The sequence below is a fragment of the Glycine soja genome, chromosome 8, assembly GCF_004193775.1.
Source record: "Glycine soja cultivar W05 chromosome 8, ASM419377v2, whole genome shotgun sequence".
NCBI lineage: Eukaryota > Viridiplantae > Streptophyta > Magnoliopsida > Fabales > Fabaceae > Glycine > Glycine soja.
The window spans coordinates 8,482,110-8,503,144 of NC_041009.1; the positions used below are offsets into that span (position 1 = coordinate 8,482,110).

At 31.0% G+C, this 21,035-nt stretch overlaps 2 protein-coding genes across 9 annotated transcripts; both read right to left on the reverse strand.

Moving 5' to 3' along the window:
* Positions 1–1,812: 1,812 nt before the first annotated feature.
* Positions 1,813–4,517, reverse strand: LOC114421666 (chaperone protein dnaJ 20, chloroplastic-like). Its single transcript, XM_028387719.1, has 2 exons — positions 3,911–4,517; positions 1,813–2,092 (listed from the first exon to the last, which is right to left on the reverse strand). Exons 1-2 carry the CDS (start codon positions 4,319–4,321, stop codon positions 1,943–1,945), a joined length of 561 nt encoding a protein of 186 aa, XP_028243520.1. The 5' UTR covers positions 4,322–4,517; the 3' UTR covers positions 1,813–1,942.
* Positions 4,518–12,899: 8,382 nt separating this feature from the next.
* LOC114421651 lies at positions 12,900–19,891 on the reverse strand. Of its 8 annotated transcripts, XM_028387702.1 has the most exons (9): positions 18,987–19,785; positions 17,932–18,366; positions 17,232–17,751; positions 15,353–16,725; positions 15,216–15,270; positions 14,629–15,130; positions 14,140–14,213; positions 13,758–13,904; positions 12,900–13,354 (listed from the first exon to the last, which is right to left on the reverse strand). In XM_028387702.1, the coding sequence occupies exons 1-5, from the start codon at positions 19,543–19,545 to the stop codon at positions 15,230–15,232; spliced, it is 2,928 nt and encodes a 975-aa protein (XP_028243503.1). In that variant the 5' UTR covers positions 19,546–19,785; the 3' UTR covers positions 12,900–13,354; positions 13,758–13,904; positions 14,140–14,213; positions 14,629–15,130; positions 15,216–15,229. The 8 variants fall into 8 exon arrangements, with proteins under 8 accessions (XP_028243503.1, XP_028243502.1, XP_028243504.1 ...); XM_028387701.1 differs by having other exon boundaries at positions 12,900–13,904; XM_028387703.1 differs by having other exon boundaries at positions 12,977–13,904; positions 14,584–15,130.
* Between the last annotated feature and the right edge of the window lie 1,144 nt (positions 19,892–21,035).

Below are 21,035 nucleotides of genomic sequence, written 5' to 3' on the forward strand. Positions count from 1 at the left end.
CTCAGAAAAAAGGAAGACACAACACACAGGATCCAAAGTGTCGTACACAAGAATGTCTCATTCTCTTGTTTCAGTGATTTTGGTGAAAGTTATTCTTGCAGCCATGATTATTGTTCTATTTTCACATGCTGTGAGAAGCCAACAAATTTGTCTTGCATCCTGCAAAGACACTCCAAGCTGTGATGCCCACTGTAAGTTCATAGGCTATGGGAAAGGGACATGCTTCATAGTCTCACCTACATATTCCAAGTGTTGTTGCTTCTAAGATGGTGAACAATATTTTCTACTAAGAGTTTTATTAATCATATAGGGTTGCAAGTAAGTAATGTATTTTTGAATAATTATCAGTTTCATTGTTGGAAATAAAAAAGAGGAGTGTAAGGAGGGCCATCTCACTAGATTGGCCTTTTGTCGATGAAAAGCCTAACTTTGAAGCTATCATATGTGATTAGAAATTAGGAACAAAATCTTCTTAATTTCCCCCATTCCCTGTCTCATTCTTTATCCCCAAACTGAAATGATTAGTTTTCCTAACTCATGACTCTTAAATGGGAAGAATCGCCACTCACCCTTAACTTCAAGGTTATCATAAAGAAAGTTATCAGAAGTTACAAATTTGCAACACTTTAACATTACAACTTTAATTGATAAATGCAAATTAATCCTGCTCTTTCTTTCTCTCTTGAGCTCGAGTGGGTATGGAAACGGGGAAGGGACAAGTGTGCCTCATGGGAAATCATACTCATACCCTCTTTTTACAAGACAACATGGTATGTACCATTGGCAATATAATGTGAAGTTAATTTCAATTTAAAGTTAAAATAATCAATGTGAATCAAAAAATCGTTGGCCCAAGTAAAATTAAATTTGATTTTTTTAAGTAAGATTTTAAATTCAATTTTTTTTTAAATAAAAAAATATGATTGAAAGAAGAAATATTAGTAGGAGTGATTAGTGAAATTTTTTTGACAAAACTGGTCATCTGTCTAAAAGTAAGGAGTAGATAGATATGCTCACAACTTATCACCTAATGTAACTTTTATGCGTCAATCTATTCACAACATCTTGAAATATGCTCAAATGCATTACCTTATTCGTATTTCATATTCATTAGCTTCCGAACCATAAATGCTTCATGCTGTATGTTATTTTGCTCATTCAATTCGGCCAGTTTCCTTCTGATTCCTACTTCCAACCACCGCATAATTAATCAAACCAATGGTTTTTCCATATATCAATTGGTCGAACAACATCACCCTAGCGTCATACACATATATCTTTTCTTAATATAACACGTTTCGTGAGGGGCTTTCAAATTGTATGGTTTGTGGAGTTTAGTTCAATCATATTTAACCCTTGACATTCGTCCATTTAAATTCGCAAACGAAAGTTCCTAATCCCACTTGTTGAGTTGTTGGTAACCAAAGTCCAAAATATTCAGACGAAACAAAACAAGTCCAAAATATTTTTCTTCCTCCCACCTTACACATAATTAGGCACCCCAGAAATCTTCTCAGCCGAAATAAGTAACCATATAACAATTTCATGAGGGGCTTCCAAATTGTATAATTTGTGGAGTTTAATTCGATCATATTTGGCCTATCAAAAATAAAATTCGATCATATTTGACCCTTGATAAAAAAAAAAGTATACTAAATTTTATTAACTTGCTTTTAGAATAAAATCGTCTAATGATCTAACTATAAATCACTTTACTTCAAAATCAATTTTGCAAATGCTAACCAAAACACTAAAATGGCCTACAGGCGTTAATTCAGCAAAATATGTGGTTGGCACACTGAAAACTCTAAGTAGAGCAATAGGCCAATGGCACGTTTTCTCAACATTAATTTTATATTTAATTTGTGATCTAGAGTACGAAGATGTACCCATTATCTATATATACAACTAGTTACGTAGAGAGAACTAAGGAAAATCCTAGTCATGATTCATTTGACAATTCATCCCTCTGTTGGCGCATTCGTGCCGCCCATGACATATTCCCTCCAGCATCCTTGCCGTTACTTTTTCTCTTCAGCTCTGACAGTTGAGATTTCCACCTAGCTTTCCATTCACTTTTTTGTTCAACTACCTGATTCAAAACTAACAGCTTAGAATCAGTGTTCTACTTCTAGCCAAACACCCGTACCCCCTTTTCTTCAATTTAAAATTAGAAGGAAAAAAAAAGTTACATGAGAACAACTCACTGTGAATTAGACAACTGAACAAACAAATACAATAAATTAAGAAGTTCCTATCTCTTTAGAATGCATGATTCATGAATTCCCACTTAGTCATTACCACGATAAAAAAAATGCCGAACAGTAGTATATGAACAAAGAAATAATTAAGATCACACTCAATCTCATTAGCAGACACGTTTCATCATTATTATTATTATTGTTAATAATACTAATATTCATATCCTCTGACACTGTTAGCTTGCAGACTTTTAATGTGCTGAAGAGCCAATTATAATTTACACATGCTATACAGCAACAACACACTTATTCAGTTTTTATGGTGGTGAGCTGGGATTGAAGTTGGCATATTCAAGAAGATAAAAAAAATGGAAACAGAACAAAAAACATAATAGAAATCCAGAAACAATTTATTCATACCAGGAAAATGTCATAAGGAAGTATCTGCCGAAAGCCCACATAATTTATGAAAATAGAATGATTGGGTGTATAGATACAGTGTAGAAGTTAATCGATATTGCATAAAATAATACAAGCTCACAGTATGTAGAATCTGTTATACCATCATGAAAAGAAATTTAACTTGTACAACAGACTTTCATGTGCTAAAGAACCAACTACAACACACTTGTTCAGATTTTGTGACGGAGAGGTTGGGATTCAAGTCGACATATTCAAAAAGGAAAAAGAACAAAAGCCAGGATAGTCCTCATAAATTATAAAAATATCAATTATGGGTAGGTGCAGAGCAGAAGTCAAATTTGTAATAGATACATCAAATATTAATATAAGTTCACAAACAGCAGGAGGAATCTGCGATACCATCATGAAAAAGAAATTCCAACAGAAGCAAGGTGACCGCTAGAACTGTAATTTTTGGAAAACAAAAGGCATGGAACAGAGAACGAATCAAGTTCGTATTACTAACTTATAAAAAGCAACCCGAAATACAAAATATCAGAATTCAAAAGTGCATGATAAAGCAATTCCCATTCCTGGTCAAAGTTGTATGACACTCCTACAGTCAATTTCTTTGTTTGCTGACTGAGATAGGTTACAGTAAACAAATCGGTAGTAAAACAATTTCGGATTAGATTAAATCAAAAATCAAATTTTGAATCCCCAAGTTAATTTTTGAAATTGTGAATTCTAACTCATCAAATCATAAGTTTAGACACAGAGTGAAAAATAGCCCAGGTATATATATCAGATAAGCGATGTATAGTGCTCGATGTAATAATTTTGAACTAGGAAATGAAAAAAAAAATTTATCAATATGTAATATGTTATTTGATTGGGTGGGTTAGTGTTAGTGTTAGTGTGCAAATCCTTTGTCATCTAAGAATTAAAACAAAGCAACAGAACAACCAAATAGCAGGCACATAGCGAGAGACTGTAAAGAGTCCTTGTCTCAAAAGAATGAAAACAAAGCAACGAAACAATCAAACAAGATGGACAAAGCAGCACTATCCCGATTGCTTTTCATTTCACAATTTAATATTATTTTAATTTCAATATCTTTGATGAGGATTATTAAAAAAAAAAAAAAAACACACAACAAATCATAGAATCACAACAACATTACGAACAATTGAAAGCCATATGCAATTCATCCTACGGTGGCTAAATCATGCGATTCCCAACAACTATTTTGTGAAAAATTCCAATCCCATTAAACGCTAAAGTAGAAAAGCCCTAAGTTGGCGTACCTGATCGTGGTAATTATAGCGTCTGCGGGCGTTGAAGGCGAAGTTAATGCCCTTGGCCATGTCCTTGTCGTACATAGCTCTTCTGGAAGGATCAGACAGGGTTTCGTAGGCCTCCTGCACCTGAATAAACCTCTTTGTGTACTCCTCGACCCGACCCGGAGGCGACACGTCCGGGTGGTACTTTCGGGCGAGTTGCTTGTAGGCGTTCTTGATCTCCGTTACCGAACCCGATTCCGGTATTCCCAGAAGGTCGTAGAAGCTCAGGTCCACCACGAAGCCGTCGTTCTTGAGGGTGGCCTTGGGAAACGCGATTCGGTTAATGGGCCTGTTGGGCCTAAAGAACACCTGAGATACGGTGGGCACGCAGAAGCGGTGGTCGCTTCCCGGTACGGTTAAGCCATAAGAACGCATTATCTCTCTATCACACTCTCGCTCTTACTTGATTTGGTTTGCGTGTGTTGCTATTATTACTCTTTATGACTTTTTCTTTTTATATGGTTCTCATTTCATTTATTTAGTTTTGCGTGATTAGCTGTCGTTTTAGCCATAAGTAAACGAGTGGGAGGCCAAGGCATGGACTTTGTATCATTGGGTTGTGGGTTTTACAAATCTACATTTTTGGGTCTATCTAGGCAAGTTTATCTCAAAGAACCTATCAGAAAAGAAAATAAAAAGAAAAAAAATTACATAAAATTCTCCATAATGAGTTATTTATTAGTTAATTTTTAATTTTTTTAGAGAATTTTTACAAATTAATTAATAGAAATTTTATTTTAATTTATAGAAAAAATTATCTCATTTTTTATTCTTATTTTATTATTTTATAAGTATTTTTTAAAAAAATTATCCAAACAAACTTAAGAAACAAGTGAAAAGAGATGGTGAATTCGAATTCTCACGCTAATAAAAACTGAATAAAAAAATATAGATTTTTAGTTGTTTTTATAAAAAATAATTCTTAAACATCTAACACATATACAAATATCATATAACAGAAAGAGCGAGATTGAGGAAAATTACGTGTTAATAGAGTATATAAAATTGTGAAGTGTCTAAATATCATAAACATTGTTTTACTACCATTCTGCGTGTTTAGATCAATTTAGCTAAATAAATAAATATCTTTTACTCTTATATTTATTTTAGGTTTATATATTTTTTTGTTTCTTGTAATTTAATATTTTTTTCTTTGTTATCTAAATCATTTTGAGGATGAAAAATAAAATAAAAAAAAATTAAAAAGATTAAAACAAAACAAAAAATGTTTATAAGAACGAAAACAAAAACAAAAACAAAAAAGCTAAATTAAGGACTAAAAAGTATTTAAACTTTTATTTTAGCATGTGTTTGAATGAATTTATGATAATTAGTTTGTTATATAGGGACAATCTTAATATTAAATATCAATACATTTCTCAAAATCTGTAGTTGTTGGTTAAAGGGGGATTTAGTTGTTCTTTTATATAAAAATGCAACTATCATTGATTTATAATACAATAAGTTTGCTCCTCTAAGAAAATACAATAAGGTGGCTAAATATGCATTTCTTTAAAGTGAAGGAACTCAGTGTAGTGAAGAAACTGAGTATCTATTTGAATGAGTATTAAAATTGATTCTGTAAAATTAGTTTTAAAGTGATATGATATATGTTTGAATGCTTTCATTATAAAAACAAATTAGGATTAAAATTTAATATATATTTTTTATTTAATACAAAAATACTTAAAATAACATCAACCCAGTCTTAAGTTTATTCCATTAGATCACATTAACCGGAAAGTGTCAAATATATTGATCAAAATCATAATTAAATTTGACTAACTCTAAACTCAAATTTGATGGTTTCAAACCTAAAACCAAGCAAGCTCTGAATCCCAATAAGAGATTTGCTAAATAGTTAATAACATAGTTCATAAGTCAGTGTGTATCATCATCAATAAAAATATAAGTACCAAATATTGTTTTAAGTGCATAATTTATTCGTGCATCAACAAAATAAAAAGTGCATAATTTATACATGAATTATACATTTTAAAAAAGGTTAAATACATTTTTAGTTCATATAATTTAGTATATTTTTTTTATTTTTGTTTATGAAAAAAAATTATTTTAGTCATTGTAAAATGTATTTATTTTATTTTTTATCTTTAAATTGTTTTAGATAATATATTTGTCATTGTGTTATTTAACACACTTTAAGGAAAAAAATAAATAAAACAAACAGATATTTTGTAAGAATTAAAACAAAACAAAAAAATTTACATGAACAAAATAAAAAAGTATTAAATTGTACAAACCAAACATGTATTTAAGTCTTTTGAAAACTAAAAAATAAAACAGAAAAAATGTTTTAGGTAAAGGAAAAGTCAGTGTAGCAAATCAAGATTTAAATTCTCACTTATAGAGATGCTTACATTTTAATACTTGTTATATATATATATATATATATATATATATATAATCATATTTTAAATAAAAGTATAAACCTTAATTTCAAATAAAAAATAAAAGTATCAGCTTTTTTAATTTTTTAAATGAAGTATTCTATTTTATTTTAAAATATGCATGTTTTATAGTATTCGTAAGGATAAAACTTACTTAGATGTGGTGCTTCAATTTGATTTTTTGTATTTTTTATTTAAATTTGAAAATTTTCTTTGATAACTTATGTCGACTCTTTCATACAAATCTGTTTTATATAAATTATTAAGGTGAAATTTCAATTCCAAATAAATATTAATACCAAAAATACATAAAAAAAAAAATATTGCATATAAGTGTTGTCCTATTCGTAAATGCATTGGTTTTACTCCGGGGTCTACTGAGTTGGTTGAATAAAATATGTTAAATTTTTTATAAATCCTAGTATTCAATTTTTACGGATTAGAGGATTCTTAAATGCATTATTATAATTAATCATTCGCCCACTATTGCAATTAATAAACTCTTTCGATAATTGTCCTCCTTGGGGAGGTTTGAACTTTAAAAGTTCCCCTATCAGGATATGCCTGGGAAGATAACTTTAGAGTGGGGGTCGGAAAACTTACATAATCATCTATTTGATAAACTATAATCCAGATTTAAATTTTTACGAAATATTTTATTTTATTTTTAATACATATATTTGTTTATTTAGGTTTCACATGCCAAATTTAATATTTTGAAAATTTTTCATTGACACCATCTATTAATTTCAATACAATTTTTTTAACCATGTTACATTTCCGATAATTTTTTATAGAAAAAATAAATAAAATATCATGTAGTAATTGTAATAGAGGACTTTTAATATTAGATATAAATAAAAAATACAGATAAATACAACACTACATTAGTAGTATTTCTTTTTTTCTTCTATATTATATTTGCCCCTATATTGTTTTAGATTTAAAACATTCCAAGACTGTCTTGCTCTACCTCGAGTAAGATTAGCTTTTGTGAAAGCTATACGTAGGGGGCAAAACATTTATGTAAGTAACATCTTTTATTGTTCTTAAAAGTTATCTTACCTAACTTCTACGTGTAATTTTATTTAGACATGTAGTCTCTGCTTCAAACAATTGACAAATACCATTGCCCACTTTATTAACATGTTTAAGCCCACTTGTTTGTTTTAATAGTGATTAAAATTTGTTGTTTTTAATAATTATAGAAAAAAAACCAGTTCTACAAGTAACATCTTTTATTATTCTTAAAAACCAATTCTACATGTAGACTACACTTCAAACAGTTGACAAATACCATCTGGCCCACTTTATTAACATGTTTAAGCTCACTTTGTTTTTAATAGTTTTTATGGAATCTTATCCTTCTTTTTAGGAGTTATTGAACCTTGTACTTAAATATATTTCTCAAATTTACATAACTATTCACTAACATATTGCACACGCTTTAAAACCGCCCAAATTGAACATAATAATTAAAAACCTTCACCGTTTCGAGTTGATTTCTCATAATGTAAATATCAAAATGTCAATTCTCGTCTTTGTTATAAGTTTTGAAAATTATTTTTGAGAAAGTTATAACTTCTATTTATACTATAAACATGTTTGTTTCAAATCATATAAAATCGGTTCCTTATATGTGAATTTAAAAATGTAACATTTTCATGTTTGATATAAATTATAAAACAAAATTAGGCGTGAATTATTTTCAAAAGTATGTATTTTATATATTTCTCCTTTTTCTATTTATATGTGAAGGTGTTGAAATCCTATATTCCCATGAAATAGAAGTTTTTTTTGACATAACTTTCAGTTCGATCATCTTATTTTACCTTTTTTTTATTAATATTTTCATTTTTGAATGAAAATAAATTTTAAAATATTACAAAGAATGATAAGTATTTATCAAAAATTTTTTTATGGGGATAACATTCTTAAAAAATATCATTTTCAGGAATATAATTTATTCTATAAAACAAATGTCTCCATAATTTCCCTACGTTTTCATTTCCTTGGAAAGGGGTGATATCTTTTATGGGGATACTCGAAAAATTGTTTTAAACACACATGTAACCATTTTTTTTATTTCTATTTAAATTTTAAAATCCTTTCAATAATATCAATATGTTTTTAAATATGCTTAGAAATAAGATTTTGAGTTATAATATTTCTGAGAATCTAATTTCTGAAAAATATAATATCATCCCTTGACATGAAAAAAAGACACTAAATTATATATCTATTTAAAATATTTTGTAACACTTCTCTAATTAAAATAAGTCATACCTTATGTATCCTTACTTTCATTTTTTACTTGTTAAGATTTATTTTTTTAATCAGAATTTGTTAAGTATTCGCAAGAATTCTTTTCACGACTTCAATATAATTAAAAATATAAAAAATAAATAAAATTTAAAGAAATTATCACTTAATAACTGTAATAGAAGAATTTTAATATCAGATATAAATAAAAATATAGATATAAAAGTTACTTAAAAAAATCACAAATAGATTGAGGTGCAATCAACTGTACAATACATCGGTATTATTTTCCTCCTATATTATCTCCATTTTTTAGATTAACAACATTCAAATAAGATTGTACCTTTTTTCTATCTCGGGCTCAAGGTAAGATTAGTTTTTTTTTTTTTTTTTTATCAACAAGTGTTAGTTGTTAGTTTGTATTAGTGAAAGTTTTAAATTCACAATTTTTTCTTTTTTTTTTTCCTTAATAACCAAACTAATTTCTATGTAAGAGGGAAAGAAACCATTTAGATAAGTAACGGGTAGTTTTATTTTGACATGTAGATTATATTTCAAACAGTTGACAAATACCATTTGCCCACATTATTAACATCAGTTAAGTCCTCCTTAAATTGGTAAAAAAAAAGAGTTCTCCTTAAAATAATAATAATTAAGTCCACTTTTTTATAACTATTTGAAAAGTTGTTTTTAATAGTTATAGAAAAACCATTTCTATAAGTTACATCTTTTATTATTCTTAAAAGTTGTTATACCTAATCCTTTATATGTAAACTCTTTTTGACATGTAGACTATATACTTCTTACTGTTGACAAATACCTGCTATTTTTTTAAAAAAGAAAACTGTTGACAAGTACCATTTGATCCACTTTATTAACATGTTTAAGTTAACTTGTATTTTTTATAATTATGATGATCCTTATGGTTAATATACTTCTAAAATCTACATCACTATTCAGTAGCATGCTGCTACACGGTTTAAAAATTAAAACAACCCAAATTGCATCCTGACAAACAATAAAGAACATATCAATAAAACACCTTCATCATTTTCTTAAAAAAAAAATCACCATTATTATTATGAGTTGAAAAACAAAGCACTAAGTTAGATATCTATAATAATCAATCATAACATGAAAAAAAAGTAATTGAATCTCTAACATCCAGTTTACTTAAAAATCTCATTAACAAATCTTATTTATTTATTTATTTACATGAGAAAAGGAAAAAAATAGTTGTTTATTTCTTTCATTTGAATAGTTTTATCATTCAAATTTTATTTTTGTATTATACCTTTTGTAATATTTTTTTACAATATTTTTTTTATAAAAAGATTGTAAAAAAAATCTTACAAAAATTACAATACAATAGTTTATACATTAACAATATTTTTTTAGTCCTTATGTTAGAATTTAAAGACTAAAAAAATGAAAAATTTTATTTGAAGAGAAAGACTAAAAATAATATTTTTCAAAATTGAGAATATAAATTTTTATTTAAAGACTAAAAAAAATTAGTAATTTGAGAGACTAAAAAAATCAACTACTTGATAAACGTTTTTTTGTGCCTTGTAGGGTGCTTCCGAATATATGGAATTTCAATTTGAGACTTCGAAATCTTTAAAAATATTTATCTTTTTATTAAAATATACTATAGTTTGCTATATATCTCTATCTTTTGGTTTATCCTCTCTGTCGGACATTTTCAAGTCAGCGATTCAGCAACGTTAACTTATAACAATATATTGTTTGTATTCTTGTGTTGTGTTCATACTTCTTGACGTTAGTGTTACAAACAAATAATTTGGATAATCTCTTTATCGAATTCTTATGTCCTCACTGATTGCGAACAGTTTGATTGTTAATTTGCACATTTACTTTGAACGTAGTGCTAAAGTAAACTAATAAAGCCGCCGCCTTTTGAGTATATTGTTTGTAGTTAATTTGTTAGTAAGATTATATAATTTTATTATGGTAGTTATAAAAACATTATGTAATTTTAAAATCTGTATATTGATAGATTTAGTTGCAGATCATTTGAGAGGACTAAGTATAATATTATTTAGACCAAGACTTGTTGGTTAATATTTATTTAAGAAGGCAAAGAAAAAAATTAATTTATATTTACTTTTGAATTAAAAATAATAACTTTAAAATGGATATAGAAATTAAATTTCATAAAATAGTAATGATGCATAAAAAGTATTTGGATGATAAAATCACACATTCTAGTATTTTAGCTTATGCAAGACAAATGATAAATATCTATTTCATGTATCTAAATTTTACAATAAATAAATATTTCCAAATATACAATTTATAATGAAAAATTCAATATTGTAGAATAAGAAAATATTAAAATAATTTAAAAATAAAAATACAAAATATAGATTGAAAGAGACAACAGGTTAATAAATAAAAATCCTAAAATGGCTCTCATTGATAAGAAAAACAGTAAAAATGGTTCTCATTGAAAAAAGATCCTAAAATGTTATCGAATACGATCGTTATTATAATCTATATAGAGAGAGGATTTTGATAGTTCTTATAAAAAATTCTGTAATTGTTTTAAATTTTGATTCTTTTGTATACATATCAAGTTAATTTATTTTTTATTATTCATAACTTATTAATATGAAATAAATTTGATTTTTTTTTATTTGAAGTCCAATGATTGAGATTTTTAATAGAAAATTAATTTTGAGAAAATATTGTATTACTCTTAAAACAAAATTAGTTTAGAGAGCGTAATATGAGATTAATCTAAATTGAATATAAAAGAAATACTAACAAAAAAATACTGATTAAAACTATTAAGTTATATAGAAAGTATTTAATTTAAATGAATTTAATGTTTATAAAATAATATTATAAATACTTGCAATTAATTGTCATAGTCAAAAGAAAATTCTCAAAATTAAAAACTTTTAAATTCAATTTGAGATCAACTATGTTACAAAGTAGTGATTAAATTATCATTGAGTGAAATGACAAAATTACTTGATTAAGAAACTCTATTTAACAATTTGCAAATAAAAATTGATAAATTATAGTGTTGCTTCTCATGTGCAACTTAACTTCATAAGTTTCATCTTTTTTTTTGTTATACTCATATGTTTCATCTTTGAATTCATACTAGATTATCCAATACCACATCGACATACTAGTTAACACAATTTTAGATAAATATTTACATGCTCGATAGTATTATGTTAAGGAGTTAATTTTATATAAAAAATGATCAAGTTAAACCAATTTTAAGTAACTTTCACATCGAATAACAATTTTTACACTGAACTTTATTACTAAAATGATTTTAAAATAAAAACACCAAACACAAATTTTTACAGACATTCGTCTTAAACATATGCATGTCATCAATTGTTTCCATTACTTAGAAAGGCTGCCACTGAAAAATAATAATACAAAAGCTTACTTAGATTAGCACACCAATAAACTTGACGACAAAACGGGACCAAGATTGTTTGTTTTTCATACTTGGCTGGTATAGTAGGTTAAGTTTGATAAGGACATCGTTTCTATCCAATGATGACGTTTATATATATATATAATTCTCTTCATTAATTATCGTGTAAAACAAAAATAAGTTTCAAAATAATTATTGTTTTAATTTTTTAACATAACATTACTTATTTTTTTGCTTGTAAAATAATAATAAAATTGATTTTATCAAATTACTGTTTTCTTTTATCTATTTATTATATTTTCTTAGTTTGGATAAAAATATCTAGAACAACTCCAGTTAAAAAAAATCTAGAACGATCAATATTTTGAAATGAAAGGAGTATTAACACCTGTAATTGTATTGATGTTAACAATCATCGCAAGAACTTGATAAATGTAAAAATTAAGTGTATTTATGAAAGAAGTACTGAGACACTTTTTTCAAACACTATCTTTAATTAAGAAAAGATCATTAATCGATGTAAGACTCTAAAATTATCATTTCCAAAAATTTCAACCAATAAGAAATTATGTATTATAAAGTGTGATAACTGATAAAGATTAAAGTGTAGACCTATCACTTCTCTAGTATGTGTATCCCACGGCTTAAATTTCTTAGTTCTAAGTCGTGACCAGATCAGATAGGAATGCACACAAGTGCCCTAATAAAAAAAAATCATAGAATGTCGAAAAAAGAAAAACAAATTTCAATTTAAGAGTTGGAATATATTAGATTTGACACACTTTTAATAAACTTCCACTTCAAAATATTATTTTCACCAATTTTAAAACCTTGGTTTTGTGCAGCAAGAAATACATCGAACAAAGTGATTTCACTTTTGATGATGATTACCTACAACTAAGTAGGTCGGTCGTACAACTTAAAATAGGATAATTTTCGAGGAAAAAAGAGGACCAATTCGATAAAAAAATTCCCCAAGGGCCTAAACCATCAAACGCTCAATTAGCCACTAGTTATTTGTATATGTTGAAGGGCACGCATCAACATGTTAAGAGCTCAACAATAACCTAGAATAGTACTACCCATTTCTTTTATTAAGCCGTGCCGAACTATGAACAAACACTTTATGGTAAAAGCCTAAGCGCCAACTGGAGAAGGCATAATAACATCAGGTGACTAGATCAGGTGGTGAAGAGATAAGAAGAAAAGGAAACTAAAACACCAACAGAACTTCCAAAAACAAACTTCACACAATCATCTGGTGAAGAGAATTTGCAGCTGCTCATAAGATCATCATATCCAATGCTTAACCTAACCAAAAAATAAAGAAGCAATGGGAGGAGAAGGGGCAAAGAGAAAACAGGGCTGGGGACGGAAAAAAAGAGCACAAAACAAGGGGATAAACTTAGTTGTGACCCATCAACAGCGGAAAAAAAAACCAGAATTTCTTTAGCACCTCTCAGCAACAAGCTCATTTTTCAAACCCACGATTTAAGTTGTGACACCGTATCAGATCAACACAACAAAAACTCAACTCAACCATTAAGATGACACTGAAAACTACTCAATATGCAAATATTTATAAAGAATGCAAAAACATCAATGTGAACAGGACAACATACAGAACTAAGTAAAGCATGAACAAGACTGACAAAATTAAATTGAAGATCCTACACAAATGGAAGAACCACCCGATAGGTTTACAGAGAATTACCTGTTGAAATCATTTGCGTTTCAGCATTTACTTAAGTAAAAACTGTAACTCAGCCAATTGCTCAAACGCAACATGATGAAACTCATAGCAGCAACATCCAGGTTCAGTTGACCTTTATATAGAAGCTTTACCTAACCATGACAATTTCTTGGGGGGGAAAAGAAAAAAGAAAAAGGAAAAAAAACAAAAGGAAAAATGGGGGGGAAAAGTGCACGACAATATAAGACACCAGATGATGGTAAAAATATTGGAAAACAGTACTTAGAGCAAATGCATTCGTACATAATACAAAGCTAAGCAGCCTCCCATATTGCTCTCAAAACTTACTAGAAGAAAAACAAATAAGCTCTAAACCATAGAGCATCAGAATCTGACTTCATACCTTCAATTACACAAGAGAAAATCAACCCAGCATAACTGTATCTCAAAGCTCCAACAGATTTCAATGAGAATAACCTGCATTTGTTTTGGATTTAACATACCCACCATACCACAAAACATGAGTAAACACAATGGAGCCTATCGTTGGCCACATCAAATAATGATGCTTGCAACTAAACAAGATTATACAACAAAATTGGCCACATCAACTATAGAATCTAGATATGAAAGACTGAGGAGGAGATAAACTTAAATAGCCACTGAAAGTTAAATTTAACATTATTGCTATCTTTAGTCCAATAAGTTTTAGATGCATATAATCGAACACTGGCTAAAAGGGTTTCTCCCTCCGAACTATCATTTTTGAAGAACTAGAAACCAATAATATTCAGACACCACCAAATTTTAAAAATAAATATCAAGACCCAAACATAGTAAAAATTACCTTCAATAAAAAGAATAGTATACTTAAAATAACATTCCAACATACATCAATCAAGCAGTAAAAGAAGCATGATATAAGCACTGCACGGTTGATCATGACAAAAGCATGACACTTCTTGAAACCTTAAACCACACCAACAGCTGTGGGATTCTACACCAGATCTTTACCAATCCGACCTGCAAAAGAAATAAACAATGGAAAATGTTCATAAGGCAACAGAATATTCTGGAGACCAATCAAATAGTGGAGGCATCATCCTCTGAGAATTGTGGTCCTCCTAAGAAGAAACAGTATATTCCTTGGAAAGAACTTGTCAGGAAACCTAAACGAGAATCCTGAATTAGAATACGCTCTTTATCCCTTAATCATTGACAGGTGCAGAAATCTTCAACCACAGAAAACCACAATCTGTGCAACGCTCTTGAAATAAATCTACACTATAGTGACAAGAAATGATAGTAGCCTTGAGTGACACCCTTCTGATTCAAGATTGAATAACAAATCTATACTCAGCTATATTCTTTGATATCATTTAGAACCACCACTCCTGTAAGCAAAGAAAGTAACCAAGCATTAATAATCATACAATACAAGTGCATACTCTTTTTTTCTATATTCAAGTTAGTCATTACCAAGCCAAGTTTGCTTAATACTTTCCACTTCCCACTTTTTCCACTGATATCCATCCTGCAGCAAAGAGGATTCTCAGATTTGTAACATCTAACTAAACATAATTAACGACAATGTTTGACAACAGGACTTCCCATACCTGGGTTATCATCAGCTCCTGCATTTTCACTTGACTCTTCTGACTTGTAGTTACCATTCACTGAAGTCAGTGTCCCGTTATCATTCAGGATTGTTGAGTCCTTTGCAGTTCTAATTGGTTCCTGAAACACATCTCCAAAGAGTTTAGAATTTTCTTCACTGGTAGCATTTTCTCCATCACTCAAATGATGCTTAACTTCAGCAGATCCAGAATCAGATGGTGATTTTCCTTTTGAATCATACTCCTTGTAATTTCCTCGTAAGGGCCCACTCCCATCAAATTGTTCTGATTTTGATTTAGATGGGGTTTTCTTTTGATGCTCTGATTTTTCACCTCTACTTCCATATTTATCACTGGAGTGATTCTTGCCTTCAGGGGACTTTGTCGGTTCAAAGTTTCTCTCATCAAAATTTATATGAGGTGAAGTGTCTCCTTTGTCATGCTTATCTTCTAATGATATTGACCTTGAACGCTTTCTATCACGGCGTTTTGATTTCTTATCTCTATTTTCACCTGATTTATCTTTAAAACGATGCTTCCCTTCAACAGATTTTGACCTGCTCCTTTTAGTATCACGATGTTTTGACTTTTGATTTTTACGTTCATCCTCTCTGACATCAGTTTGATCCCTAGTTTCTGTAGATCTTGATCTGGAGTGCCTTTTATCACTATGCCTTGATCTTCTAGTTCTGTTTTCATCCAATCTCTCAGGAGAACCATGCCTATCATCCACAGATTTTGACCTCAACCGTTTTTTGTGCCTGGATCTACTTTCATCCACTTTTCTTGGGGATGATCGGCTCCTTCTGTGAGGCTTCTCATCCACAGATAATGACCTGGATCGCCTTCTCTCTCTGTGTTTAGACTTTCCATGCGAGATTTCTTCATTTTTGATAGAGTGAAGCCTATCATCTGATGATCTTGACCTTGAGCGCCTTCTGTTTCTTAGTTTTTTTTCATCAATCTTTGGAGAAGACCTACTTCCCCTGCGACGACTTGGAGAGCCAGAATCAGCACGTGATTGTTTCCTTCCTCTATGAGGTGAAGTTTCTCTATGACGTTTTGGAGAAACAGATGATTTCCTTGTATAAGGGCTTACACTCCTACTTCTATTCCTTCTTGAAGCAGATGAATGATGATCAAGTGATCTATCTAAATCTCGTCTTCTGTATCTATCACTATGTTCCCTAATATCTCTAAAGGACCGCCTTTCCCTGTCATAGCTTGAGTAATGATGGGACCTCAAGGGTGACCTAGAGCGGTGATCCTTAGAATGACGAGCAGGTGAATAAGAGCGAGACCTCCTCCTTCTCCGGTAATTGATAGGAGATCTTGACTTTGATCGAGATCTTCCATGAGGAGGAGAGGGCGATCTGCCAAAGGAAATTAAATTTTAGTTTAGACAGAGAACTTTGTAAAGAAGAGCAGAATATGATAACAACGGGTACAAATTTTTTTAAAAAAATCATCGCAAGAAGTGGGCCTCCACGGGGGCCAAACTTTATATCTTAGATTGTTCAGATGACTGCCAGCTGTTAGGTCTGTCAGGACCAGCTGGTTGGTTCCAGTTAGGATAGTTGGTTAAGTGTGACATCTGCTGCTAGTTTCAACTAATTACAACTGTTCTGTAACGACGTAAAAGTACTGTATCTTCCATTACCCCAAACATAATAAGAAATACAGAAACACTTGACAGTTTTCTCTCTATTTTTTGCACCATTAATTCAAACATTATGAGTTCATGCCTCCTACTTCCTATTTAGGACATACTAGAACTGCCCAGAGCAAAAATCAAAGTGCTTGAAGCAATAAAATTTGAAATAAAATCAGGACAAAAAGTATATATTATCCTCTAAACAATTAACAACAGTAATCAAACCTGGACTTCTGCTTTGTCTCTTTCTCTTCAGTTCCAACTCCATCAGGATTCAATTTCTTACTTATTTCTGCAGCTCGGGCTGCTGCTAACTCCGTGGCAGATTTCATGGTTGCAGCCCGGTTAGCAGCCTGCTGTGCAGTCATAGATTGTTGCATAAGCAGTGCTTGCTGGAATTGCATCTGTTGCATCGCAACAGCTTGCTGCATCATCAGAGGAAGAGATGATGAAGCAAGTGAAGAATTCGCAACAGATGGTTTCGGTGGAAGTGATTTTGCCATTTCAACATTTAAAGGGCGCCCCCCAACATCTATGTTGTTTAATGCCAGAGCAGCAGTTGCCTCTTCAGGCTTTGAGTATTCTATATAAGCAAAATGCTTTGAATCAGTGATTGTACATTCAACAACAGTGCCACAGAATCCAAAGAGTTGTTTTAGCTGTTCCACAGTGAGAAGAGGGCTAAGATTGCTAACTTGAAGGGTTTTCTTCAATGCATCATCCTTACTAGCCTTTTCAGGTGAACCTATTGTGGTAGCAAATACAATTAGAAGAAAAAACCAGGAAACAGTACAACACAGCAACAAAAAAGAATATCACAATCAAACATAGTGCAAAATTAAGGAGAGAGAGCTTTCATCATATTAGAATTGTGAAATAAAAAATGTACCACTAAAACAAAAACAAAATTAACATAACAGCATACCAGTGGAATCTTTTGCAGACTGAGCTTGCACCTGAGCTGCATGTGCTTGAAGGGCTTGAGCAGCAACTATTGCCTGAGCTGCAGCCATTGCAGCAGCAGAAGGTGCCATAGGAGCTTGGCTAAGTGTTCCCATTGAGGTTGTTGCAGCCAAGGCAGTCATTAACAAATTATGAGGTGGGTGATTCAACTTACAATCAACTTTCGCACAACGCCCATTAAGGTAATCACGACAAACTTCCCCAAGTGAGGCCCCAATTCCAGGCAAAATAGCACCGCCAGAAGCTCCAGCAACAACCCCTGGAATCATTCCCAACAATCCAGGGAATGCCCCTGAAACTGACCCAGAGTAATTCGGCATGTTGGGCATAGTTTGATTAACAAGATTTGGAAATGAAGATGCAGGAGCTAAACCCAACAGCCCTCCAGTACTATTACCTACAAAACAAATCAAAGCATTGAAAGTTGACCTCCACAAAGATCATTACAAACCAAAAGACATGCATATACACAGCAACAAGGTTATCAACAATTTCTGTGTAAGGAAAAAAATGCAGCATTGTACACAGCATATCACAAATTCAACAGTGAAAAGAGAATCTCAGCAACAAATTGAGGGATTTTTCCATTGAATCCATTCAACTTCAATATTTCTCTCTCTTTTTATTTTTTTGTCACTACCCACCACAACTCCGCCTATGCATAGCCAATCTCAAGCCAATGTAATGGAAGAGGGTCGTGTTAAACCTTCGGCAGCCAACACAACACTCGTTGATATTAGATATACTAAACACAGATCCGTCACAACAGGTAACCAGGGTGTCCTTGATCCATGTAGCCAACCTCACCTGGTGAGATAAGGCTTTCGTTATTGTTTGTTTTATTACTACCCATAATTACATCCTAGTAAAACCAGCTTATTATTACACATATAAAAGGCAACAAAGTGAAACTGCTAACTAACCAAACCAAGAACAACTCAAAACCACATTGAGGCAATACATATATTACATTCAAGCAAAAACTGTAAAGCATAGGGTTTGGTCATGATGTAGTACCTGCTGCACTGAAAAACACAGGAAAGGGACTCCCCATGATAGGCCTCCCATTACACTCAACACTAACCATATAATTCCCTCTCTTTGGCACCACATAAGTCACAGTATAAGTTCCATCCCCCATATCCTTCACCATCCCTTCTTGCTCAGTCCCTCCAACACCCAACCCGGGCGTCACCCTAACCTTGATTTGCGCGCCACCACCGGAAACCTTCCTCTCATCGGCGTCCTTGGCCACCACCACAAAGGAGGACGGAGCGCACGCGGTTCCGCCGGCGATCCCGGTCCCGGCGGCGGTGCACTTGGAGGGGTCCACGGGGCCAATGGGCTTGTGGGCCAGGTCCTCGTACTCCTCCTCCTCGGAGTCGCTGTCGGATTCAGCAACGCTCCCTCCTCCTCCTCCTCCTCCTCCCTTGTCATGTTTGTTCTCCAAAGCCTTGAAGGTGGCCTCGAACGCCGCCTTCGCCGCCGCGTCCTTCTCCGCCTCGCTCTTCAGCTTCGCCTCCTCCGCCTGCTTCATCCAAATCGGCTTCGCAGCGCCCGAACCGCGATCACCCATCAAACCCTACCTTCGAAAAATTGCCACGAATCGCTGATAAATAAAGAAAGAAAGAAATACTAAAACCTAATTTCTGGGAAGGGAGATTTTCGATAAATTAGTGCGGGAAGGACCCAATTCAATAATAATAATTTCCAAGATTTGCAAGATTAGAGAGAAAAGGCGTTGAAATGATTGTTAGGGGGGTTGACGGAAGATGGAGGGTAGATTGGGAAAAGAGAGGAAAAAAATAAAAATGGGAGAAGGCGTAGTGTACCTGTTCGTTGTTGTATTGGAGAGTTGGGCTTTGGCTCTGATGAGGAGAATCAAGAATCAGTCAGGGACAGGCTCTGATATATAAGGAACATGCTTTACTTGTTATAATTTTTTTTTTATAAGTGGGAAAATATTGAATAAATAATATATGGCTTAAATAATTTTTGGATTCATGATATATACACCTGATTTTTATTTTTGTTTTTTAAAGTCTTTGATGTATCAAAATTTTTATTCTATAATTTTAATTATCAATTAACTAATAATATGATATTATTTCAACGATTTATATATATATATATATATATATATTAAAATAATTATTGAAATGAAAATAACATCAAGTTTAAACAAAATTTTTAATACATGAGATGTCAAAGGTATTTCAATCATGTAAATAATTTTTAAAAACCCATCAACTCGGGTATAATAAATTTATAGAAATTTTGATAATAAATTTACATGTATAATGTATTCATAACTTTTATTGTATTTTAAATTTGATTACTATAAAGTACTATGTTTTATGTATAATGCATTAATAAAATTATATATTACATCACTAATTGATTTCAATTCTATTTGATTTATTTCATTTAATTACTTTTAAATATGTTTTATGTAAAGCAATAATAATAATTGAAAAGAAGCATAGTTTTATATATGTAGCCAAAATTTAAAATAATTCATACTAATATACTTAAATTAACGTGTTGATAAAAAATCAAGAGATAAACTGTATATATTTATCATTATATATATATATATATATATATATATATATATATATATATATGTTATCAGCAGGTATTTGTTTTTTTTAATATGCTTATAGACTATTTTTTAAACAATAATGATAAATTAAGAAAAAAAATTAATTTACATGCAAGCATTTATCTAGGTATTAAAATTTGTAATAATTATTTTCTGAATAATATATTTTCAATTAATACATATTTATATAATATGCCAATCTTATGAAAATTTTATTAACTAATTCTATATGTATGCTTAAATTTATGTGGTGATTGTTGGGGAAATAGCCAATTTCATAACATTAATTATTAGGATGTTTCTGCATTGTTTGACTCAAATGTGGATGTACGTCTTCATCCATCAAATTTTTATGTTGGATGTTGCGTGCATTTTAGAAAGCTACAACTAATATCATGATGCAGTGCAATACTAGCCCACTTTATCATAAAAGAGAGGTTGCACATATTTGGTGTGCTTGG